This window comes from Cannabis sativa, chromosome 2, assembly GCF_029168945.1.
Source record: "Cannabis sativa cultivar Pink pepper isolate KNU-18-1 chromosome 2, ASM2916894v1, whole genome shotgun sequence".
NCBI classification, from domain to species: domain Eukaryota; kingdom Viridiplantae; phylum Streptophyta; class Magnoliopsida; order Rosales; family Cannabaceae; genus Cannabis; species Cannabis sativa.
The window spans coordinates 28,602,160-28,629,383 of record NC_083602.1 but is presented as its reverse complement, the minus strand read 5'-3'; the positions used below and the strand labels follow the sequence as shown (position 1 = coordinate 28,629,383).

General features: G+C 32.5%; 1 protein-coding gene and 1 non-coding gene across 2 annotated transcripts; one reads left to right on the top strand and one right to left on the bottom strand.

The window, feature by feature from the left end:
- Nucleotides 1-24,024: 24,024 nt before the first annotated feature.
- Nucleotides 24,025-24,130, bottom strand: LOC115703353 (small nucleolar RNA R71). The gene has a single exon (XR_004009125.1). It is a non-coding gene; the product is annotated as a small nucleolar RNA R71 (small nucleolar RNA).
- A 292-nt stretch (nt 24,131-24,422) lies between these two features.
- On the top strand, nt 24,423-25,718 carry LOC115694943 (uncharacterized). The gene has a single exon (XM_061109290.1). The coding sequence runs from the start codon at nt 24,423-24,425 to the stop codon at nt 25,716-25,718; it is 1,296 nt and encodes a 431-aa protein (XP_060965273.1).
- Nucleotides 25,719-27,224: the final 1,506 nt, after the last annotated feature.

Below are 27,224 nucleotides of genomic sequence, written 5' to 3'. Positions count from 1 at the left end.
TTTTTAACCAAAAGCTTTCCTACTAAAAGTTAACATGGAAATACCCTAAACTAATAGGGAATTAACCAACTAAAGCTCTGAAACTAACACAAATCGTCAACACTAAAAGTTTGAGAACCTAGCTGCTGATCTGGTTAATCGGTTTTATAGGGCCTGTGAAACTGGTTAACCGGTTTACACCAGGTAACCCCAAATATTCGAAATCTCAATCAATTCGAAACCAAACCTTCCAGGCCTGCATATTATACTCCAAAGAACATAACCCAAGCAACAGAACAACATAGCATGCTCAATATTAAAATTCACCATTAAAGAGCCAAGCTTGAGTTCTAAAACTCAAAGCTTGCTCAACCAACACTACAGCCCTTAAATCTACCTCAAAACAACATGAATAATCTTAATTTAACTTCATAAAACCACTTCGAACACTAACAGCAATTACAACACTTAAATACTCAAATCATGGATAATTCCTTAACTTAAAACCCAAGAAATTAAAAAGAGTAGTGCTAGGAACTCACTTGAGCTTGAAATCACTTAAAGCTTGTTGGAAAATCACTAGAATTGGTGAAGAAAAATCAAACCCTGGGCTCTAGAGGGGTTCGAAAGAGAGAGAGCTTGGAGAGGGAGAAAAGTAATTTTGTGTTTTTCTTTTAATTTTAGTAAAATGAAAATAAAGCTTATCTTTATTTAATTAGTTCCATCAATAGAATTAATAAAAAAAATCAGATTAAAAAGAATTAATTACTACTCACTAAAAGACAAAGGAACTTAGGGCAAAAAGACCACTTTGCCCCTCACTTAGCCAAAAAGTCATAAAATCACTTAGGGGTATTTTGGTCAATTCTAAAATCCCGACTATCCCCGATATTCTCAATGTCTAACTATATTACCCCGCTATACTAAAAATACTAAGATGTGATTCTAATAGCCAAACACCGCGTTCCAATGTTGCTGGGCACAAAACATGCAAAAATATGAAATTCCAAATATGAAATATAACATGCATTCTGAATTCAAATAAATCTCGGTAAACTGATAATTCATAACTAATATGCAAGTTTCATAATTAAATCCTATTCATCTACTAATTTCTAAATTAAAGTTAAGCGATCTTTACAAGCGATGTGGTAGATTATGTGTCAAGGTGTTTGACTTGTCAACAGATCAAGGCTGAACATCAAAAACCGGTAGGGTTACAGCCTTTGACACTTTCTGAGTGGAAATGGGAAGATGTCACCATGGATTTTGTGGTTGGATTACCTAGAACTACCAAAACATATGATTCAGTTTGGGTAATTGTGGATCGTTTCACAAAGTCAGCACACCTTTCGCCAGTGAAAACCACCTTTACAATGGATTAGTATGCTGAGTTGTATGTTAAGGAGATAGTGCGTCTCCATGGAGCTCTGAAATCTATAGTTTCGGATAGAGATCCAAAATTTACTTCCAAATTTTGGCAAAGTCTCAAGAATTCTATGGGTACGAAGCTGAAGTTTAGTACAACTTTTCACCCTTGACAGATGGTCAGACTAAAAGGATGATTCAAGTTCTAGAAGATATGTTACGAGCCTATGTGTTAGATTTCGAAGGTTCGTGGAGCAATTACCTACCATTAATAGAATTTTCTTGTAACAACAGCTACCAGAGTACAATAGGGATGGCTCCTTATGAGTTGTTGTATGGTAAGAAGTGTCGATCACCTGTGATGCCATCGAAAAGATCAAGGCACGGATGCTTACTTCCCAAAGTAGACGAAAGAGCTATGATGATCCTAAGTGCCGAGACATAGAGTTTCAAGTAGGAGAACATGTTTTCCTACGGATTTCACCAATGAAAAGTGTAAAATGCTTCAGAAAGAGGGGAAAGTCAAGTCCTAGGTTCATAGGGCCATTTGAAATACTCAAGAAGGTTGGACAAGTAGCGTATTGACTAGCTTTACCTCTAGCATTGTCAGTAGTGCACAATGTTTTTCACGTATCAATATTGAGGAAGTATGTATCTGATCCAACTCATATCTTGAGTTATGAGGCCCTAGAGTTGGCACCAGATCTATCCTATGATGAACAACCAGTTTAGATCCTTGATAGGAAGGACAAAGTTCTACAAAACAAGACTATCTCCTTAGTCAAGGTACTTTGGAAGAATAGCAAGGTGGAAGAAGCCACCTGGGAGTTAGAGCCTGGAATGAGGACTCAATATCCAGAGTTATTCAGGTTAAATTTTGGGGACGAAATCCTTTTAACGGGGGGATAGTTACAATGACCGTTATACTTAGACCTGGGATTTGTGGGACATTTAGCACTAATTAATATGACTATGTGATTGTTTATGTATTTTATGCTTTATAGACCCTATTTTCATAAAAATATGTGTTGTGATTACTATTTCTCAATTCCGAAGATTTTATTGAATTATATGTGTGATATACATGCTATATGTGCATTTTTATATTTTTACATTTTTATGCCCGGTAAAAAGTGGAAATGGATTGAATGGAAATTTTAGTCACATGGATACAAATTTGCATGAAGTATTTTACGGGGCAATATTATTGGATATCTTAGAATATTGGGGTTTAACGAAATAATAGAATTAGACCATTTTACCCCTAGGGTTACGAGATAACTTTATGGGGAAATAAGGCATTTTAGTCTTTTTACCCTAAGAGCTTAGTCACTCTTTTTGGAAGGGATAGGTGGTTGTGGCTCATCCTTTTGAGGATGACCAGCTGCTTAGGAAGCAAACTAAAAGGAAAAGTAAAATAAAAAGGAACCAAAAAGAAAAAGCAAAGTCAAAAGCAAAAATGAAAGTCAAAAAATACCAAATCACCTTATCCTTCTCCCTCTACTTTGTGGCTTCTGAACCAGGGCCAAAACTCAGTATTTTCCACAATTTTCAAGCCTCTTCCTATTGGAATTCATTAAGGAGCTCAACCCCTAGCTCCTCCAAACTTCTAAGGTAAAACCTAACTTGAAATTTATTGGTTTTCTAGGATTTTTGTTAGTTTTCAGTGGCTGTTTATAGTAGAACATGTTGAATAAGTTTAGGAAGGTTATGAAATGATTATTAAGGTCATTTAGTATTGTTTGGAAATGGTTTGAATTGTTTTGGATGGTTGTAGCAAAAGTTATGCAAGTTTGAGAACTCAAACTTAACTTGGTTGTGATAACTTGAATTTTGTTACGAACTGGGTTAAGGTTTCTTCATGAAATATGTTCATTATAATTTTTTAGGTTCTCTACGAAATTTGGTAATGTTTGGATCAAAATTGGATGAGTTATGGAATTTCTGAACTCGAACAGTGAGGTTTCGAGCCATCTATTGAGAATTTGATTGAGGTTTCTTCATGAAAAATGTTCATTGTGATGTTTTTAGATACCGTGCAAAATTTTGTAAGGTTCTTCTTAGAATTTCAGGAGTTATGCAAGTTTTAAAATGGGATAGTGGAGTTTCGGGCCATCCAATTTAGGCAGAATTTGGGGGTCCATCTTAAGACTTTTCCCAGGACTCTGATTGAGTGTTTTCTCAATACTTAGGTTATTTCCATAATATCTATCAATAGGGAAACTTTTAGTTGTCAATTTAAGTCCCCGAAAGTGTTAGTGCAACACTTATTATTTTTTTTCTGGAAATGTGACTTTGGGCCTTCGATTACCAGCAGCTATTTCCACTAAGGTTGACCGGTACACTTGAAATCAAAATTGAGGTAAGACTAGTATAACACACATACATATGTACATATTTATGTTTATGTTTTCTAGATGTATGAGATATCTGTTAGAACGATAGTTGGTGTATATATGATTGCATCTAGATATCGTGAATGTATGTGTTTGGCAATTCAGAAAGTATGAACCAATGCTACTAACACTAGTACGCCAGATTACAGAGTGCATGTGGCATTATGGTTGGTTATACTTTTGAAAGCATGAACTAGTGCTACCAACACTATTACACCAGAGTACTAAGTGCATGTGGTATTATGGCTAGTTGTACTTATAGTATGGATTGATGCTACCAATACTAGTACGACTAGTATTGAGTGCATGTGGTATTATGGTCAATTATACTATGGTGAAGAACGGTCGAGACTCAGTTATACATGTTTGCATGATTTATGAATTGTTGATAGGTGTATGGGCACTTAGTCATAGGTCGATTATATATTTATGTTTTATGCTTTTCTTACTGAGTCTATCGACTCACAAATGTTATGTTATGTGCAGGTAAAGGAAAAGTTGTTGTTGAACGGCAGTGAGTTTTGAGCTGAATGAAGATTGTATATATTGAGACAGTTTGACTTGGAGTGTTGGATCTTCGGGACAACTAAGGGCCAGTTTGGCACAGCTGTGATGTGGAAAAAAGCAGCTGTAGTTGTGCTGTGAGAAAAAGCAGCTGTAGCTGTGCTGTGAGAAAAAGCTCCTGAGTGTTTGGTAAATATAATTTTAAAACAGTTGTGAGTTGAAAAAGTTGTATATAAGTGTTTGGTAAGCTAAATGATTAAATAACTGTTAAATATATAATTACTAAAATAGGTATGACATTTGTTATCTAATTTATTTAAATATTTTTATACATATTAATATATTTATAAATATTATTTATTATATTATAAATTACGATAATTTTTTCTTCTAATATTTAATTCTTTTATTATTTATATAATAAAATAATAAATTAGAATTTTAATAATAATAATAATAATAATAATAATAATAATAATAATAAGATGACTGTTGAGTAGTTTTTGATCATAGAAGGATTTTTTTTCAATAAGGATAAGATTGAAAGAATGTAAGAAGCCCTAAAATTAATTGGTAAATGGGAAATTTTAATATTAGATGATGGCAATTGGGTCAAGTGAAAAAATTATTAAACCAAAATTGTAGCTTCCCTTAAAAGCTAAAATCTCAAAGCTAGGGTAGGCCAACTTTTCCTAAAACTATAAATTTCACTTAAATTTTTGAAAAAACTATTTTTTAAATTTTACCAAACACATATTAAGGCTCACGATTTTGTAGTCGTTGTGCAACATCTTTTGATTATGTGATGTTGAAAAATGTAGATACGGGACCCCAGATTTTATAAATGTAATACAGTATATGTTTATTTATTAAAGTTTAAATTTTATCACTTTTTATAAACCCTTTGATTAGCAAAGGTTGCACAGTAATTATGAAAACCATTGTACCATGCCTAAACTAATAGGGTGTTACAATATTGCCCCAAGTGTTGTTCGACGTGCTTGTTGGGTTTTATGCCCTAAATAAAACTCATTTCAATATAATCAGATTTACTTATTAATATAGATCAGAAATAACATTTAATGTTGCATGGTTCACATGATTTATTTCATGATTATATGTACATAATGTATAAATTCATCTGAAACCCTTTTCACATACTTGATCCTGTTTATTGTGTCGTCAACACATTGGAAAGTAAACATGACTATGTGAATAAAGTTTCCTAGATTTATCAGACATAGGGTTTTACTGATATGATAATCTACAACAGAGTTTACTTGCATTTGGAGAAGTGCTATGTTCTTTCCAGAGCATTGGTTAAAGTAAAGCTCAGGTTGGATGCATGGAGTATGCATCGGAAGGGACCGATATTGAACTTTGACTTAGATTTATTAAACTTACCGTAATATCTATTCAAGTCAATATCGCCTAGTTGATCCTAGATCAAATGATCTTAATCCTGATATGATTAGGCTCAATCTCGAGAGGCTATTCGTGTTCTTTGATTTGTTAGTTAAGCCTACTTTTAGGTCAGGGTGATACGTACATTTTGGGAACACGGTAGTGCAATTGAGTGGGAGCGCTAGCATAAACATGGAATCTATAGCTTCTATCTGGCGAATAGTAAGCAAAGGATGATCTCCTTCGAGCTTGACCAAACGAACATAAATGGTGGAGTACTCATTTCACATAAGCTGAAATATCATTTATACGGGGTTAAGTGTTTTAAGGAATAAATACATTGTAGGGTGTAACGGTAATTGAATCCCTTTACAGTGTAGATCATTCATATAGAGGATCATTGATCACATTAGGATTATAACAATGGATAACTAATGATGTGTCTATATGGTGGAACATATAGAGCATTCTATATACTGAGAGTGCAATTCTAAGTTCTATGCGTGGATTCAACGAAGAATTAATAAGTTAGTGAATTTCAGTGCTAAATTCTTGATCTACTTATTGGAAGCTCGGTTATATAGACCCATGGTCCCCGCATTAGTTGAGATAATATTGCTTGTAAGACTCATGTAATTGGTTTTGATTAATCAATTATAATTCTCAAATTAGACTATGTCTATTTGTGAATTTTTCACTAAGTAAGGGCGAAATTGTAAAGAAAGAGTTTTAGGGGCATATTTGTTAATTATGATACTTTGTATGGTTCAATTAATAAATATGATAAATGACAATATTATTTAATAATTATTCATAGTTATTAAATAGTTAGAATTGGCATTTAAATGGTTGAATTAGAAAATTGGCGTTTTTGAGAAAATCAGATGCAGAAAAGGTAAAACTGCAAAATTGCAAAAAGTGAGGCCCAAATCCACTAGTATAGGGCCAGCCACTTTTGTAGGAAATTTAAACTGATATTTTTATTATTTTAATGCCAAATAATTCAAACCTAACCCTAGTGGAATGCTATAAATAGATAGTGAAGGCTTCACGAAAATTACACTTAAATTTTCTATTTTTCCTTCAGAGAGAAACCTGAGCCTTTCTCTCTCCCCATCTTTAGCTGCCACTTCTTCTTTCTCTTCCCTCTTGAATCTCGAAATCCTTAGTGTATGAGGAGTGCCCACACACATCAAGTGATACCTCAATCATAGTGAGGAAGATCGTGAAGAAAGACATTCAGCAAGAAGGAGTTTCAGCATCAAAGATTCAGAGAAAGAGATCCAGGTTCAGATATTGATAATGCTCTGCTACAGAAAGGAATCAAGGGCTAGATATCTGAATGGAAGGAGTCCTTATATTCCGCTGCACCCAATGTAAGGTTTCTTAAACTTTATATGTGTTTATTTCTTCGTTTTAGAAAGTTCATATTTAGGGTGTTAATAAACATACTTGTGAGTAGATCTAAGATCCTGGTAAAATAATTTCCAACAACTGGCCTCAAAGCCATGGTAATTGATTTACTTGCAAGAAATTTGGACTTTAAAACGATTGTTTGTATGTTCTTTGGATGGTATCATGTTGTATTGAGTGTTATTTGATGATTGATTGATGTTTGAGAACTTTTCGTGAAAAATAATTGCGATTTTATCTTTGGAATTATTTTTATTGGATAGTATGGAAAAAATTAAGCAAGTTAGCCTTTTACAGAACTTAATTTGGATTTTATTTGAATTAGTTATGATTTTTTGAAGATTTGAAAAAATTGGGGCTGTGCTGATATTTTCCTGCGATCGCAAATCTGTCCGTACAGTTTCGAATTTTTTTGTTTTTCTTCGATTTTTCATGCTTTTTCATGGAATTAACTTCTAATTTTTTGTATAGTTTTGTATTTATACTATTACTATTCCTAATTCAATTCTAATTATCATTTTGAATAAATTAAATATTTTTTAAATTTAATTCTAGATATTAGTGTAATTTGAATTTGAATAGAATTAGTATCTATCTTCTTGCTTAAAAATCTATCTTATTTTTAAATTTGATTATATTTTTTTTGTGAATTTAAGGTCAGATTTTATAAGATATTTATAAAATCTTTTAAGATATTTTTTAAAATATCTTATCTTTTAAGATATTTTTAATTATATCTTATCTTTTAAGATTTTTTTTAAATTAAATCTTTTTAGATATTTTGACCTTATTTAAATTTAAAATAAGATATTTATAATCATGTAATTTTAAATAGATGTAAGATATTTTGCTAACTTTTAAATTTTGTTATTTTATTTATTTAAATTAAATTTAAAATCTGAAAAGATATTTCATTTATCTTTTCTAATTTTTATTTAATTTTTATTTATAAAATAACATTTAAAATTTAAAAGTAGTTAGCAATTTTTTTTTTTTTGAAATGAAATTTAGGTTGGTTGAAACCTATTTTTTCAAAAATTGTAGGTTTAATTTTAAATTTAATTTTTTTTAAATTTTCGAATTTATTTTATTTTCTTAAATTTTCGAAAAATAAATATTTTATTTATTTAATTAATTATTTCGAAATTAATTATTTAATTTAAAATTAAATAAATCCTACATCCAACTATCCAGCTAACCTTGTTGCAGGAGTATGTGTTTTAGCTTATGTGTAAGTTTTCAAAACCTATTATTACTTGATTGCAAATAGTCATGGTTACTTTTTGCCAGATCTAATGATCTGATGGCTCCCTTGGTCAAGATAATAATTTGTAACAGGTATAATTTACAATCTTCTTTCATCTGTGTATGACCTAGCAACATGATAGGACCCATCCAAAGTGTGCCTGTGTGAGCCTATGTGTTTAATTTGATTATAGATGCATATAGGTTGTTGTTGCTAAAATAAATTATCATAGTTCTTGATAGAATTTATTTAGGCCCATTTACTTATTGGGCTTATTCAATTAATAACAGTTGTTCTTATTAAGGTTAAATTCCTCTCTTTTGGGCCTTGTGTGAGAGTTGGGAGCCATAGAAGTGGGTACGACATACTGAACCCAGCACCCCCTCACACAAACCACCCCAATTGTGAAGGCCCATTTGCCTGATTTGAATAACTGTACTAGGTTAATTAAACTAGTTTAACCTAATAAAATTGATTAGCAACATAATTAATTTCATTTATTTTGAAATTAATTTAAGAAAAATATAGTTTAAGGAATTTTATGTTCTAAGCTAAACTATATGTATTTTCTTGTATTTAATTAAATATAGAATTATAACCATCTAGATTCTTTCTGGAACTTAATTTAAATTTTTCATTAAATATTCTTATTTAAGTTGATATTTAGTTATCTACAACTAACCAACTTAAATCTGAATATCTTTTGAATTTCAAATTTCAAAATTAAGTTGAGGAATTTTAGGCATTGGTTATTAAGATTCTTTAGATATTTTTTAAGTTAATATTTTTTCAAATATTAACTTAAAATGGAATATTTTCAAATTAAGTGGTTACAACTTAATTTTTGATATTTAATTAAATTTAAATTTGAAAATATTTAAGTTCTAGATTTTTTCTAGTACAACTTAAATTAGATATTTTTTCAAATTTTGTGGAAAAGATACTTAGTCAAATAAGATATTTTCTAGATAGTTATTTCTAGACTACTTATTATTTCTAATATTAAATAGGAAATATTATACATTGTGAAATTAATTATTTATTAATTAATTTTGGTACAATTTATTTTAAGTATCTTTTTCCTAGTATTAAACTAGAGATTAATAATTAAGTCTTCTCTACACTTAATTATTTATTTCTTGAATTTAATACATTTAATTAATTTGAAAATTAAATATCTAAGTTGATTTTTATCATCATACTTAAATATTTCTTTTTCATGACATTTAATTAAATAGAAAATTATTTTTAGTTGAAATTTATTTTTTCAACTAAATTTAAATAATTTTCAAAATATATTTTTTTTATTTTATTAATCAATTTTCGAAATTGCATTTCTTAAATGCTAGAATTTCGAATTTTATCTTGAAAAATAGATTAAGTTGTAAATTAATTATTTATTTTAATTAATTCTTGGATCAACTTAAATCGATGATTTTTTCATTTATTGATTAATTTAAAATAAATTAAATTAAAGTATATTATTAAAAATTGAATTAATTAGTCAAAGGAAAATCTAGATAGATGATATTTTTGCTTGAAGTATTTTTCTAGTGTATTTAATTAAATAGAAAATTAATATTTAAGTTGATTTTCATCATCATACTTAAATATTTGAAATTTTTCTTATATATTTAATTAAATAGGAAAATTATATTTTTTGTTGTAAATTAATTTTATTAATTAATTTTGGGCCAACATTAAATTAGAATAATTTTTCCAGGATTTATTTTTTATTTTAATATGCATTTTTCGTAAATTGTATTCTTATATACTTTAATTTTTCGAAATGCAATATATATTTATAGAAAATTAAATTTGAATTGTAAATTAATTTAAATTAATTTTGTAACAACTTAAATTGAATATTTTTCTAAATATTTATTGGAAATTATTACTAAGATGGAAATAATTCATGTTATTTTCATATCCATCTAAGTAAAATTTATAAATATTAAATTAAAATTTATATTTAGAATTTTTCATTCTAAATTGGAAATTTTAATTAAATAAATATATATTTAAAATAAATAGAATAAATAAAGAGAATCAAAAAAAATACAACTCTCTTTAAATAATGAGCTTTATTATCAAGAGACATTTGATCTCCATTGTGGGTTTTACACCGTGTTTGTTTTAGTGAGTAATCCTCCCTAATGGAGGAACGTTCATTAGCAATTTCGCACCGTTTAACCTCGCATGATAAGTAGTTTGTAAGTGTTTTGTATGGTATGGATCACCCTAATGGTGGCGACCATACTTGACTTGCAAATTATGAAACAATGGTGGAAGCTCATAAGATAGAATTGCCTTGACTCTCGCCTAAACGGGACAACGCTGAATTCCAATCTTGATCGAATAAAAGGTTGCTAGAATGTTTAACATTTTAGACGAGCTGACAACTCTATTCAATGAATGGTACCTTTGACTCTCGCCTAAACGGGACAACCGATATCGCCTTGTTGAAAACCTTGGAAATTATTTAGGATTATAAGTTTTAGTATTTTCACTTTTCATTCCTACTTGCTATATGCTTATAATTTCTGAATTGTGTATGAATTTATATTGAACCATGTTATTTTCTGTTATTAAGTTGTAGTTTAATTTCGAATCTTCATTGTTGGTCTAACTTGGCTTGTTTATCTAATGAGATAAATCCCTAGTGGATTTTCACCATTAGATATACATAATAGTGTTAGATCTCGAAAGATAAATATTGTATATGCGACATCTAGCTGTTCATCAATTGATGACACCTTAGACTAGTATTTTTACGATATGAAACAAGAAGATTATATAAATAAGATTACTTTGACTTTCGCTAATCGAAGCATCGTTGGATTCTTATTTTAAACGAAATTATCCTAATTCCTCTTAGCTTATTCATTTCGAATTAGCTTTCAAAACATATCATTGGATGAATGGTCTATAAATCATTTCATGTCATTTTATATGACGCATATGATTATAATCCCGAAATTCTATTCCCAATTGATATAAATCCTCAATCTTAGAAATCTCCTACTTGTGTGGGCAAATCTGACTTAGAGTTTGTATTAGTAGTGGTGGTCCAATATAGAATTACTCATAATATTTGGTATAAATTTAAGTCTTTGACTTTAATTTTAAATTCCAAATAGAAATTTTCTTATATTTCTAATTCCAGAATACAATACAGTTACACTTTCTCAAGTGTTTAATATCCATCTTCTATTAATGGATTAAACTGTATGGAATATGAGTTAGGTATTCTGTGACCAGGATCCACTTGCAGTATTCTAAGAACTCTTTAATGTAACTAAACCTATGTCATCAAAAGACACTACCACATTTTTTTTAATCTATGGCATTTGTATCTTGTTCATAGTGGATTTGACAAGATCAATCTCTGCAAAGAGTTAATATGCCTATATCCAGTGAAAGTAAGTTCATCTCATTCGCAGATGGATGCACATTCAGGGGTGGATATGAGTCTTTCGTTGTATTCTTAAAACGATAACTCTAGATTATACCTTATGCAAAGAAATTTGAAATGTTTGAAAAATTTCATTAATTTCTAGCAATGGTTAAAACCATTAAGGTAAGTGGTTAAAGATCTTGCGAACTGATAGGGGTGGAGAAATAGTTAGTAGATATGCAGTTCAAAGATCATTAAATTGATTTTTGAATTATATCCAAACTTACCTCCCCAGAAATTTCGAGTTGCATGTTGATTAGTTACTAGTCGTTGCCTAAATCCTTCTATGGTAATACAATTTCAGAATGATGTAATGGTTGGGTACTTAATGTAAATCATTACTAGATTCATGGATGACCTAATCAAAATCTTAAGAAAAGCTAGAACTGTTAACCATGGTTTCTTAGCTATTCTAAGTGATTAGGGGTGGACCATCCCATTGTCAATAGATAAGAAAGTGTTTGTTCAAACAAATACTACTTTTCTAAGATAATGACTAAGTCTGAAAACAAGTAGCAAATAAAGGAGATAATTTTCTTGATTCCAAAAGTGTTCTATCATCTTATATAACATATGATGATCCCACTGCCTCTGTTGTCTTGTCACAACCGAAGAGATCAATACCATTCAGTTTTCTTCGACATAATTCACGGTACCTTGTCGTAGTGGGAGAGTTTCTAGGAACTCCCCTCTTATGACTTGGGAGACACTAGTGATTAAAATCCATTGTGAGTTTAAACAAGTAATGGATTGTCAAGATAAGAAACTAAGAAGAAAAGCCAATAGAACTATGGTTTAATCCATTCACATGGAATAACCTAAAGCTTTCTATTACAAGGACATAAAAGGAAATTTTGTTTATAAGTCCATTCAATGGACTTAACAAAACTTCCTGTTCCTAGTATTATAGGTTTGAGTTTATCTAAACCTATGGCTTATGGTATACCTGGTAATTACTTACTCTAATGCAAGCAACTTACTTTAGTAAAATGCTGAAGCATTTTCTTTCTAATGGCAATCTATAGAAGCTTCACAACTTCTTAGGTATAGATTTTATTTATCTAAGGAAAAGTCTTAACTATTCCAGAAAAGATAAAGCCATGAAAGAATTTCTTACATCAACAGTGAGAGGTCTTAGATATGCTTTTGTATGCCTTAGACCAGACACCTGCTGTTGAGTGGGAGTAATGAGTAGGTATCGCATTAATCCGGGGAGAAGAACATTGGAAGACAATCAAGTAAATCTTAAGATAAAGAAGAGGAACTATATGTTAGTCTATAAGGGTGTGTTTAAAACTCTTAGACTACACCACATCAGATTTCGAAATTTGCCTATGTGCTAGTAAATATTTCTGATAAGATGGTGGTTACTCTGGGGGTGGAATAGTGATTTTGGAGAAGTGTAAAAACCTATCTGAATTCTCTAGGTCTACCAGAGAGAGACTGAATGTTAAAGTTGCAGGAAAGGTACTTATTCAGTCTAAGGAAAGTTCTATACATCTTTGGCACCATTCCAAATTGCCTTAAACTACTAGTGTTAATTTCCTGATTAACCAAAAGTAGTTGCCAAAGATATAGAATCCAGTATCCCAAGAGAGTAGACATATAGAGAGGAATTTCACATTATCAATGATTTTGTGATTAAAGGAAGAGTAATGGTGGAGAAAAGGTTGTGGTTAATTCAACCTTTCAGATCCTATTACGAGGAGTTTACTACTACTACACTTGATTTGTATATCAAGGTGTTGAGATTATTTGAAACGCACTTTTTGTTTTATATTAGTGCAAGTGGGAGTTTGTTGGGTTTTATGCCCTAAATAAAACTCATTTCAATATAATCAGATTTACTTATTAATATAGATCAGAAATAACATTTAATGTTGCATGGTTCACATGATTTATTTCATGATTATATGTACATAATGTATAAATTCATCTGAAACCCTTTTCACATACTTGATCCTGTTTATTGTGTCGTCAACACATTGGAAAGTAAACATGACTATGTGAATAAAGTTTCCTAGATTTATCAGACATAGGGTTTTACTGATATGATAATCTACAACAGAGTTTACTTGCATTTGGAGAAGTGCTATGTTCTTTCCAGAGCATTGGTTAAAGTAAAGCTCAGGTTGGATGCATGGAGTATGCATCGGAAGGGACCGATATTGAACTTTGACTTAGATTTATTAAACTTACCGTAATATCTATTCAAGTCAATATCGCCTAGTTGATCCTAGATCAAATGATCTTAATCCTGATATGATTAGGCTCAATCTCGAGAGGCTATTCGTGTTCTTTGATTTGTTAGTTAAGCCTACTTTTAGGTCAGGGTGATAAGTACATTTTGGGAACACGGTAGTGCAATTGAGTGGGAGCGCTAGCATAAACATGGAATCTATAGCTTCTATCTGGCGAATAGTAAGCAAAGGATGATCTCCTTCGAGCTTGACCAAACGAACATAAATGGTGGAGTACTCATTTCACATAAGCTGAAATATCATTTATACGGGGTTAAGTGTTTTAAGGAATAAATACATTGTAGGGTGTAACGGTAATTGAATCCATTTACAGTGTAGATCATTCATATAGAGGATCATTGATCACATTAGGATTATAACAATGGATAACTAATGATGTGTCTATATGGTGGAACATATAGAGCATTCTATATACTGAGAGTGCAATTCTAAGTTCTATGCGTGGATTCAACGAAGAATTAATAAGTTAGTGAATTTCAGTGCTAAATTCTTGATCTACTTATTGGAAGCTCGGTTATATAGACCCATGGTCCCCGCATTAGTTGAGATAATATTGCTTGTAAGACTCATGTAATTGGTTTTGATTAATCAATTATAATTCTCAAATTAGACTATGTCTATTTGTGAATTTTTCACTAAGTAAGGGCGAAATTGTAAAGAAAGAGTTTTAGGGGCATATTTGTTAATTATGATACTTTGTATGGTTCAATTAATAAATATGATAAATGACAATATTATTTAATAATTATTCATAGTTATTAAATAGTTAGAATTGGCATTTAAATGGTTGAATTAGAAAATTGGCGTTTTTGAGAAAATCAGATGCAGAAAAGGTAAAACTGCAAAATTGCAAAAAGTGAGGCCCAAATCCACTAGTATAGGGCCAGCCACTTTTGTAGGAAATTTAAACTGATATTTTTATTATTTTAATGCCAAATAATTCAAACCTAACCCTAGTGGAATGCTATAGATAGATAGTGAAGGCTTCACGAAAATTACACTTAAATTTTCTATTTTTCCTTCAGAGAAAAACCTGAGCCTTTCTCTCTCCCTATCTTTAGCTGCCACTTCTTCTTTCTCTTCCCTCTTGAATTTCGAAATCCTTAGTGTATGAGTAGTGCCCACACACATCAAGTGATACCTCAATCATAGTGAGGAAGATCGTGAAGAAAGACATTCAGCAAGAAGGAGTTTCAGCATCAAAGATTCAGAGAAAGAGATCCAGGTTCAGATATTGATAATGCTCTGCTACAGAAAGGAATCAAGGGCTAGATATCTGAATGGAAGGAGTCATTATATTCCGCTGCACCCAATGTAAGGTTTCTTAAACTTTATATGTGTTTATTTCATCGTTTTAGAAAGTTCATATTTAGGGTGTTAATAAACATACTTGTGAGTAGATCTAAGATCCTGGTAAAATAATTTCCAACAGTGCTGACCAGCACACACGATCTCTTCCAAATCTCCAACAATGACAATATTGGACAAGCGCAACAATAATGGCTTTGGCCAACATAATGGCAAAAAAGGAAAATTCAATGATTCTCGTAAGCCATGAAGTCTAAGGGAGAATGAGGAGGAGGAGTGTGCATGCTCTCCTACCAAAACTCCTAATGCAATGCATGCCAACTTGCCATATTGACAGGTGTCACCAAAACCTAAAGCACTTAGCTTTCAAGCTCGGCCAATATAAGGCCACCTGTCAACCTAGCATGGCCTTAAAAGGCCAAGCTCTTGCCAGCTTCATGGTTAAATATAAAAGAATATCTCGCTAAATCCCTCAAGATTCGAGAGAAAAGTAAGAGCAAGAGAAGAAGCAAGAGCAAGAGCAAGACAACTCAACTTAGAAGGTTCATTGACCACCCGCTTGATGAAGGCATGGCCCTCAGGGCACCTGGGGGCAATGGCTGGACGAGGCAATAAAGGTCAATTTCAAAGCTTCTAACAACGAGGCTAAATATGAAGGTCTAATTACTGGCCTCAAGCTAGAACACAAAGTGTGGGTTGAATACCAAGACATACACCACAACTCTCAACTAATTGTAGGTCATGTCCTAGGTGAATATGCAGCTCAATGCGAAAAATGATGGCATGTTTGAGCTAATTTCAATACTAGTTAAGTCAACTTAAAGGCTATACTAAAAGGCAATTCCCTAAAGACAATACAACAGTTGATGCACTCATTCGACTTGCCAGTAATACCTTGGCAGCCAAGGAAAACTTGGTACCCGCTCAGTCCTTTATAGAGCTAAGCATCCTGATTTCAAAAGAAATAGACATGCTGGACAACTATCCAATATGAATGACACCCATAGCAGCATGCTTCCAAACAAAAACCTTGCCAGAAAGTAGGTATGAGGAGGATAGTTGCTAGGTGTCTAATCCTAGACAGCGTAGCACACAGACGTGGTATCCCAATACTACCTCTAAGATGTGTTATCAAGTAAAAAGTTGAAGAGCTATTGATAGGAGTGCATAAAGGCTCTACGGAAATCATGTTGGGGGGCAAAGCCGAGTGAGTGTAGATGGGATCAAACTGTAACATCAACCTGGCCTTCAAAAGGCTGGCCAATAATGGCCTCAGTAGGCTAGCCGACCATGGAATCAAAAACTCTGCCGGCCACTACCTCTAAAGGTTGGTCAGCCATAGCCTCAACCCGGCTGGCCACTTGGCAGTACCCTGGCTGGTGATCCGTCAATAGTCTACTCTCATGCTTTTGGTCTACTATGACCAAGAAGTAAACCACATCTTGCTAGCAGAACCCTTAACAAAAGGGAAAAACGAAGAGACCAAGCCACCTTAAAGTGGCATGTTTGCCAACAAAAATTTGCTAGGTACTTCGACAAACAAATCAAGGAAAGAAATTCTTCGTAAGAGACTCATTGCTCTAAAGAATTCCTTAATATTAAAGATCCTACAGCAAGCACGTTTGGACCCCATTGAAAAGGTTCGCACCGAGTTACAAGATAACAAGAAAAGGTGCATACAAACCTGACAAGTACAATGTGTACTTGGAGTTAGCTCTTCTACCAAAATACTGGAATAAAGAATATCTCGGTAAGTGCTCTCACTAGCCAACTTGTATAGTTGTTCCTCTAACGTTTCACCATGCAGGAATTCAAAAAAGAGCTAGTATCCATAGCTCTTCAGTGATGGCCTCCCATCACTCTTCAGGATGGCCTTTGCACGATAAGCCCTGCAGAGGTAGTCAAATATAAAAGAGCTAGTACCCATTGCTTTGTAGCTTGGCCCCCCATCGCTCTTCAGCGATGGCCTCTGCCTGACATCTCAGGCAGGGGTAGCCAAAATATGACTTCAAAAGTGGACATTAAGTGTTATGCTTTTGTTACATGTAAGACCAACTGTGTCTAAACCACTTGCTATCGTGATTAATTCTTAAAGTTATTCTTTTTTAGTTCCACATGCGTACACCCAGTAGCACCACCAAGAAAATTCCCAAGCAAGGTCTATGAAACTTGGTGAATTGTAAGTGACTAAGAGACTGTAAGTCTATGTGCTCACTTAGGAGCACCCACACCGTATAATGCATCGAACTAGGACGGAGAACTTATACAGAGAAATTTTAACGCTTAGAATAATCTACTAAACCTGCCTCTAAGTCAAGTGTAGGCATACTTCAGCTTGCCATAAAGGAAAGTGTTATCCCAAATTTGACACTCTGACGTGGCATCACGAGAATGGTGACACATGGACTCCATTTGGAGCATCTGCTCGGAACAATATGTCGAGCAGGATGCCTCGCTGGCACATCCAAAATGGAATATTCAACGAGCCGTGCAGAATGATCAACACTTAGCGAATTCAGCTTAACGCATCAAGAGTCACCAGCTCAATCCCTACAACTCAGGGATCAACTTACGTGGATGTGGCACACACACGATCCCACTATCGGTGTCTTCAGCCTCAATCCCACGATCCTTGCATTCAGCATTGATCACACGATCTTTCTGTTTATGCGTGTTGTAACGAGAGAGGAAATTCTTCCTCCTCAAGTTTCTAGCCCTATAAATAGTGAGGAATTTTCACTGGGCAAAGGGCCGAGAAATTACAAGCCGATACGCAGTAAGCTGAGGCTATCTAAGAATTATATATTTAGAGATACTATTATAAGAGCTATAAGAAAAGGAAACTTCTTCCTTGCTCTTAAGTCAATACAAATAACGAGGATTAGGCTATTACCGAACTGCTCGGAGCTGAACCTCTATAAAATTTTTGTGTCTTATTATTGCTTTATTATATATTCTCATTACGACATATCGTTTATCGCTTATCAAAAAGACTCGTTGTCGTTGGGTAAAAGCGAAGTCAACATTTTGGTGCTTTCATTGAGAGGAGAATCGCAGACCTAGAGACTTCAGATAGGTTTTTACACTTCTCCAAAATCACTATTCCACCCCCAGAGTAATCACCATCTTGTTAGAAAGATTTTCTAGCATAAAGGAAAATTTCGAAATCTGATATGTAGTCTAAGAGTTTTAAACACACCCTTATAGACTAACATATAGTTCCTCTTCTTAATCTTAAGATTTACTTGATTGTCTTCCAATGTTCTTATCCTGGATTAATCTAATACCTACTCATTACTCCCACTCAACAGCAGGTGTCTGGTCTAAGGCATACAAAAGCATATCTAAGACCTCTCACTGTTGATTTAAGAAATTCTTTCATGGCTTTATCTTTTCTGGAATAGTTGAGACTTTTCCTTAGATAAATAAAATCTATGCCTAAGAAGTTGTGAAGCTTCTATAGATTGCCATTAGAAAGAAAATGCTTCAGCATCTTACTAAAGTAAGTTGCTTGCATTAGAGTAAGTAATTACCAGGTATACCACAAGCCATAGGTTTAGATAAACTCAAACCTATAATACTAGGAACATGAAGTTTTGTTAAGTCCATAGAATAAACTTATAAACGAAAATTTCCTTTTATGTCCTTGTAATAGAAAACTTTAGGTTACTCCATGTGAATGGATTAAACCATAGTTCTATTGGCTTTTCTGTTGGGTTTTATGCCCTAAATAAAACTCTTTACAATTTGATTAGTTATCAATATAAGAAATTTGAAGTGATTGATGTTTGCGTGAATTCTACATGCTAATGGTTTAATATGTTAAATATGTTTATTACATTTACACACAAAATCAGTTAAATCCAGATCATATGTTTATTCACAATTACAGTATCGTCAACACAGTGGAATGTAATTGTGATCATATGAATCAAAAGACTTGGTCCCTGTTTCATCAGTGTTATTGGATTTACACTAATGTGATAATCAGCGATGATGTGTACTTACACTTGGAGTAAGTGTTATGTTCTTTCCAGGACATTAGTAAAGTATACTAGTTTCGAATGTATGGAGTATACATTGGACTGGGCTGATATTGCAACTAAGTTAAGATATTACAAACTTACCGTTATACATATCTTTCCAAGTCAATATCAGTAGTTGATCTTAAGATTAAAAGAATCTAAATCCTGATATGCTTAGGCTCAACTCAGGGGTGCTATTCATGTTCTTTGATTTATTAGTTAAGCCTACTTTTGGGTCAGGGTGATACGTATATTTTGGGAACATGATAGTATGATTGAGTGGGAGTGCTGAACATAAATATGGAATCTATAGCTTCTACTGGTGTATAGAAGTCAACTGACGATTCCCTTCGAGCTTAGCAAATAGAAGTAAATGGATGAGCTCTTGTTTAACTGACTAATTATTAGATCACTAAACACTATTTACAGGTAGCTAAGTGTTTTAAGGGGCAAAATACATTGAGGGGTGAGAACGGTAAAGAAATCCCATCTCGATGTAGATAATCTATATAGAGGATCTTTAAATCACAATAAGATTATAACAATGGTTAAATGAGATAGCATATTGATATCGTGGAACATACAACATGCTCTATATAAGTCTGAGAGTGCAATTCTAAGTTCTAAGAGTGGATTCAACGAAGAATTAATAAGTAGGAATTTACTTGGTAAATTTGGTTCACTTATTGGAAGCTCAGCATATAGATCCATGGTCCCCATTCTAGTTGAGAACATTCTACTTGTAAGACTCATTAATTGATTCGTGATTGATCAATTATAATTCTAAAGTTAGACTATGTCTAATTTTATGAATTTTCACTAAGTAGGGGTGAAATTGTAAAGAAAAGAGTTTCTGGGTTTATTTATTTATTAGTGGACTTTATATGTCTAATTAATAATTAAATTAAATGACAATATTATTTAATAATCTATTTTAGTTATTAAATAATTAGTTTTGGCATTTAAAAGGTTAGAATTTGAAAATTGGCGTTTTTGAGAAAATAGAGATAAAATTTGATAAAACTGCAAAATCAAGTGAGGCCCACTATAACACCATGGCCGGCCACTTAATGAGGTTTTTCAAATTAATATTTTCATTATTTTAATGCCAAATAATTCCTAACCTAAACCTAGTATTTGCCTATAAATAGAAAGTGATGGCTCAGTCAAATCACAAGTTTTTCATAACATGCTTTCATTAGTAATCTGACAGAAATTTCTCTCTTCAGAAAAATTGAGCCTTCCCCACTTTCTATACCTGGCCGAAATCCTCTCTCTTCTTTTCTCCTTCATCAATTTCGACCCTAGTGAAAGAGTAAGTGCCCACACTGATAACTCTAGAAATTAGAGTTATTTTTCACATTTTTTTTAGCTAAAATTGGCTTAGTTCTTAAGTTTTCAATTAATTGAGTAAGTTTTTAATTATTTTTGGATTTATTAGCCTTATATTTATTTTATAGTTTATTATATGTTTTTATAATTATTTTATGATAATATGTTATGTGTTATTTATTTAAAATTTTATTTTAGTTTCTAATTTATTTTATGTATTTTTAGGTGTAATTGGTGGTGAAGATTAGGAATAAATTAGAGAAATATTGAAGAAATGGGGCTAAAATACAATTTCAAAAAGAAAATCTGATGAGCCTTTATGCAAATCCCACTCTCGGTCAAAGTCAACAGCCAATCAGAGTCGTCCGCCTACAGATCTAACGACCCAGGTGGCGAGTGAGATGCACCCCAGACAAGAGAGAGTGAGAGCAATCTCCTCCTGCTGCTTTTCTTCCACGCGGGGCCCGCGAGCAGCTGCCAGCTTCATTCCGCATGGGACCCAGCCGTCAGCGCCCAGCCTACCAGCGTGCGCCACGTCCCGCCTCGTCAGCCTTCCCAGCCAACCAGCAAGCGCCACGCATGCAGCCGTCAGCTCCAGTCCTCCGACCCGAGCACGCCAAGTGTCCGCCTGCATAAGAAAAAGAAGAAGAAAAAAAAATTGAATTGTTATTTTGCTTTTCTCTCAGCCCAAAAAAGATTAGAAAATGCCAAAATGCCAATATTTTCTCCCACACATTACACATAAATACCTATTTACTCTTCCCAATTTATTTCACCTAAATAAACATTCCTAATTTATTTTTACCCTATCTTTTCACTATTTTTCCATCCAAACAAATATTTATTTTTTCCAATACTCTTACACATACTCTATTTATCCATTCTCTTCCCAACACTAATTAAATTAATCATTTTATTTATTTTATTTTGATTAATTTAATTCTCTAATTTTGCCTATAAATATGGTGTTGGAAGATCATTTCAGAGACATCTCTTCACCCCCTAAACACCTCTTCAACCCAAAACACTTCTCCATTCCACACTCTTCATTTTTACCATTTTCTTTCTACCATTTTTACACTTTGAAGAGCATGTCAAGTATGTTTATCTTTTGTAATTTTTATCTAGTTATGAGCTTCTAATCTTTTTTCAAGATTATTATGATGATGATGAAGCAAAATGTAACTAGATAGTGTTTATGTTTGTATGTTGATTTCCCATTTGTGCTATAAAGTTCATGGATTTTTCTATCAAAAATATGTCTTTTTCATCTTCAATATCATGTATTTTTTATTGTTAAAGCATATTTCCACTTAGTTCTTCATTATGCAAAAATATAATACTCTTTGATTAAATGTCTTTCATTAAATTGTTTACATCTAATTCTTAGAATATAAGTGTTATATTTTGCCTAAACATAGTTTCTTTGATTTTGTGTAGTTTCATTAAATTGTAACACATTTAATGCTTAGAAATTATACCTTTTATAAGTGAAGAAAAATCCTACATTTTTGAAAATAACTTGTACTTAAAAGAAAAATATATTTTGGAAAATATAGTGTGATTTATTTCAACTATATATATATGAACTTGGAAATCAATATACTTATAAATACTATTGAACTTGCATTTTGTGGATTCTAATATCTTAATAATCTTATTTTACACATCTTATTTGAAAATCATTTTCATACTCACTCATCTTTAATCTTAAGTATTTTAGTTACTTGTCTTTTATTTTATTTTGCAAAACTAAAATCCCATCAAATATTTGGAGCTAGGTTAGAATATTCTTATTTTGTTTGAAATAGTTTCTTTTGATGTTAGTCAACTCCCATGGGTTCGACCTTGCACTTACATGAACACTATATTCCGAAACGATTCGTGCACTTGCGAGTATAAATATTAAAACACTCACTTTTGAGGACAATAAGTTTTTGGCGCCGTTGCCGGGGAGTTGCTAGAAAGAAACGATCTTTCTACAAGGTAAGTAATATTCTTCTACTAGTTATTTTTTTTTTCTTTTCTCATTTTCATCAAAAAAAAAGTTGAAAAAAAAGAAAGTTATACATATATATTGTTATATATTACATATTATATAGTATACTATATATACATATTCATTGGTAGTTTATGGCATTTTGTGCCTCCTACCTATTTGTTAGTTGAGTGCATTTTTGCCTCCTAACCTTTTTTTTTTCTTTCAGTAGTTGAGTGCATTTTGTGCCTCCTACATACTTGATAGTTGAGTGCATTTTTGACTCCTATTATATCCCCTCTAGTGATGGCATTAGTGCCTCCTAGCTTTTATTTTTGTTTATCATTTTAGTTGATGGCATCTTGTGCCTCCTAAAATCTTATTATTGCTACTAATATTACTACTACTACTACTATTATTATTATAGTTAGTTGATGGCATTTTGTGCCTCCTAACTTTAATATAACTATCTATCATTATTATTGTCATTTTTTTTAATGTATTTATTTAGTTGTAATTTTATTTACTTTGCTTAAGAAAATACTTGAAAAAAAAAATTAAAAACAAAGCTTGTTCTTTCAACATAAGCAATTTTTGGTTAAAGGAAATTTGGCAAAGTTCCCATCCACACTTAATAATTAACCCCGGGGAGTTGTTATTAAGTCGTGAGTAAGTGGAATCAAATAGGCCTGGGAACAAGTCAAACCAAAAAAATTAAAAAATTAAAAATTTACAAAAAAAAATCATAATCTCTTTGTGTTATAAGTATGCTCTGTGGTTGCGGTTTATAACTGATCTTCCACATCAGAAATTTGTCTTCTTGAGATTATTTTGTGTTACTTTGTGTTTCTTTATGAAATTTGTGACATTGCATGCATCATTGGCAACGTGATTCTAAAAATCGTTTGGTAAAAAGAGTAGTAACTTTAGGTGAAATTGAAAGTGTTTTTGAAAAATTAAGCATAATGGAACAAGAACCAAATATTGCGCAAGAAAAAACGCTACTTGAATATTTTTCACCTATTTCATCTAATGCTCCATCATGCATTGTTTTGCCTACTACTAATGCCACTCATTTTGAACTTAAACCATCAATCATTCAATTGTTGCCTTCTTTTTATGGTTTAGAAAGAGAAGACCCTTACATGCATGTAAAAGATTTCTTAGATATTTGCTCAACTTTTCGTTTTCAAAATTTTTCGGATGAATCGGTTAAGCTTAGGTTGTTTCCTTTTTCTTTAAAAGATAAAGCCAAAGCTTGGTTAAACTCACTTCCAACCGGAACCATAACCACTTGGGATCAACTTTTTAATAAATTTCTTGCCAAATTTTTCCCCATGTCCAAAACTGATCATTTAAGAAGAGAAATCTCCGAATTTTATCAAAAAGATAATGAAGAATTTTATGAATGTTGGGAAAGATTTAAAGATTTATTATTAAAATGTCCCCACCATGGTTTTGAAAAATGGAGACTTGTAAAATATTTTTATGATGGTTTAACCCCTTTAAACCGACAAATGATTCAATCTATGCATACAGGAAAATTTTTGAAATTACAAGGGCAAGAGGCTTGGGAAGCTCTTGAAGAATTGTCTGTTAATTCACAACAATGGAATTATTCTGAGCCTAGGTCTAGAGCAAATAATTCACCTAAAAGAGGAGGAAAATATAAAATTAAAGAAGAAACTGATTTGAGAACATCTTTTGAAAAATTAGCAAGAAAAGTAGCAGCCTAAGTCATAAGTCAAACTATGAATTCTCATGTTCAACCTAAAAAAGATGTTTTTGCTAGTACTTGTCATAATGATCAATCATGTCCTTCTTTTCTTGAAACATTTTTCGAAGAGGCTAATGCATTACATTCATATGGTAAACCAAATGATAGCCCATTTTCAAACACATACAATCCTAATTGGAGAAACCATCCCAATTTTTCATGGAGACAAAACCAACCACAAATGAACCAAGGAAACCAATTCAACATGCCAAATCCGAATCATGCCCAACCAAGTCAACCTTACCCTCCACAAAGAAAGCCTTCCTTAGAAGACACTTTACAACAATTCATGCAATCCACCCAACAAATCATGCAAAATCAATCTCAATCCATTGCCAAACTTGAGACACAATTGGGTCAATTTGCCAATGCCGTAACTGAGAGAGAAAAAGGAAGATTTCCTAGCCAACCCATCCCAAATCCTAAAGGCCAATATGAAGTAGGAGTTCCTAGTCATAAAGAAGAAGCCAAGTCTATTTCAACTCTTAGGTCCGGAAAACAAATTGCCGAACCCGATTACATACCTCAAGTTGAAAAAGACCAAAGCCAACCTCAAAGTTCCAACACAAATGACTTGTCAAAAGATAATGAACAAATTCTTCCTTCCATTCCAAGAGCTCCTTTTCCACAAAGATTACTCCCACTCAAGAAAGGCAACCAATATAGTGACATCTTAGAAGTGTTCAAACAAGTAAGTATCAACATCCCATTCTTAGATGCCATTAAACAAATTCCTGCCTACTCCAAATTCTTGAAAGACCTTTGCACTGTTAAAAGAAACACTAATGTTCCAAAAAAGGCGCTTTTAACTGAACAAGTTAGCTCCATAATTCAATATAAAAGCCTTGTGAAATATAAAGATCCTGGTTATCCAACAATTTCATGCATCATTGGTGATCATTTTATTAACAAAGCTTTACTTGATTTAGGAGCTAGTGTGAATTTATTGCCTTATTCTGTTTATAAGCAACTTGGTCTAGGAGAATTAAAACCAACTTCTATAACACTGCAATTAGCTGATCGTTCTGTGAAAATTCTTAGAGGTATTATAAAAGATGTTTTAATTAAAGTGGATAAGTTCTATTTTCCTGTTGATTTCATTGTTCTTGATACTCAACCTGTTGAAAATGCTCATGCTCAAATACCCATCATTTTAGGTAGACCATTTTTAGCTACATCTAATGCAATTATCAACTATCGTAATGGTGTATTGAAATTATCTTTTGGAAACATGACTGTTGAATTGAATGTGAGGAAATACATGAAGTGAATATGATTAACACGGAAAATATTTTTGAAATGGACATGAATGAATCTTTTGAAACTTATGCAAAAATGTTTGGAATGTGCTTAAATGTTGATGATGTTATTCATGATGTCAATTCTTTGCTTGAGTCTACCCCACTAATGGATACTGAAAAATGGAAAGCCAAAATTGAACCATGTATTCCATTAGAGCATGTTGAGTCAACTCCTGAACCACCAAAGTTAGATCTCAAACCTTTGCCCGACACTTTTAAATATGCATTTCTAGGAGAGTCTAACACCTATCCTGTTATCATTGCATCTGATTTAGATGAAAAACAAGAAGCAAAGTTGTTAGATATCCTTAGAAAACATAAAAAGGCCATAGGTTGGACCATGGGAGACATTAAGGGAATTAGCCCAGCTGTGTGCATGCATAGAATTCATTTAGAAGAAAATGCTAAGCCCTCCCGAGAAAGTCAAAGAAGATTAAATCCAAACATGAAAGAGGTAGTAAGAGATGATGTAATTAAAATGTTAGATGTAGGGATCATTTACCCTATTTTTGACAGTCCATGGGTTAGTCCAGTTCAAGTTGTTCCAAAAAAGTCTGAGATCACTGTTGTTAAAAATGAACAAAATGAGTTAATCCCTACTAGAGTCCAAACTGGGTGGAGAGTGTGTATAGACTATAGAAAGTTGAATAGTGTCACTAGGAAAGACCACTTCCCATTACCCTTCATTGACCAAATGCTTGAACGATTAGCTAGCCATGCTTATTATTGCTTTCTTGATTGGTATTCGGGATATAACCAAATCCCCATTGCCCCCGAAGATCAAGAAAAGACTACCTTTACTTGCCCTTTTGGAACCTTTGCATATCGTCGCATGCCTTTTGGTCTTTGTAATGCTCCTGCAACATTTCAAAGATGTATGATTGCAATATTTTCTGATATGGTTGAAAGAAATCTTGAAGTATTTATGGATGATTTTTCTGTGTTTGGAAATTCTTTTGATGATTGTTTGCACCATCTTTCCCTTGTTGTGATTCGTTGCAAAGAAATGAATTTAGTTCTTAATTGGGAAAAATGTCATTTCATGGTTAAAAAGGGAATTGTCTTAGGTCATGTGATTTCATCTCAAGGAATAGAAGTTGATAAAGCAAAAGTAGATCTTATTTCAAAACTTCCTCCACCTAAGACAGTAAAAGAAATTAGATCATTCTTAGGCCATGCCGGTTTTTATAGAAGATTTATAAAAGACTTTAGCAAAATTTCACGCCCTTTATGTCATTTACTTGGAAAAGAAAATGCTTTTGTCTTTGATAATGAATGCCATGTTGCCTTTGAAAAATTGAAATCCCTTTTGACTAGCGCACCCATTATTTGCCCTCCTGATTGGAATGTTCCTTTTGAAATAATGTGTGATGCTTCTGATTATGCAATTGGTGCTGTTTTAGGACAAAGAATTAACAAGTTACCTCATGTAATATATTATGCTAGCAAAACTTTAAATGAAGCTCAATTGAATT

Coding starts and splice junctions, on each gene's coding strand:
- LOC115694943 (XM_061109290.1), top strand. CDS start 24,423: ATGAATTCTCATGTTCAACCTAAAAAAGATGTTTTTGCTAGTACTTGT.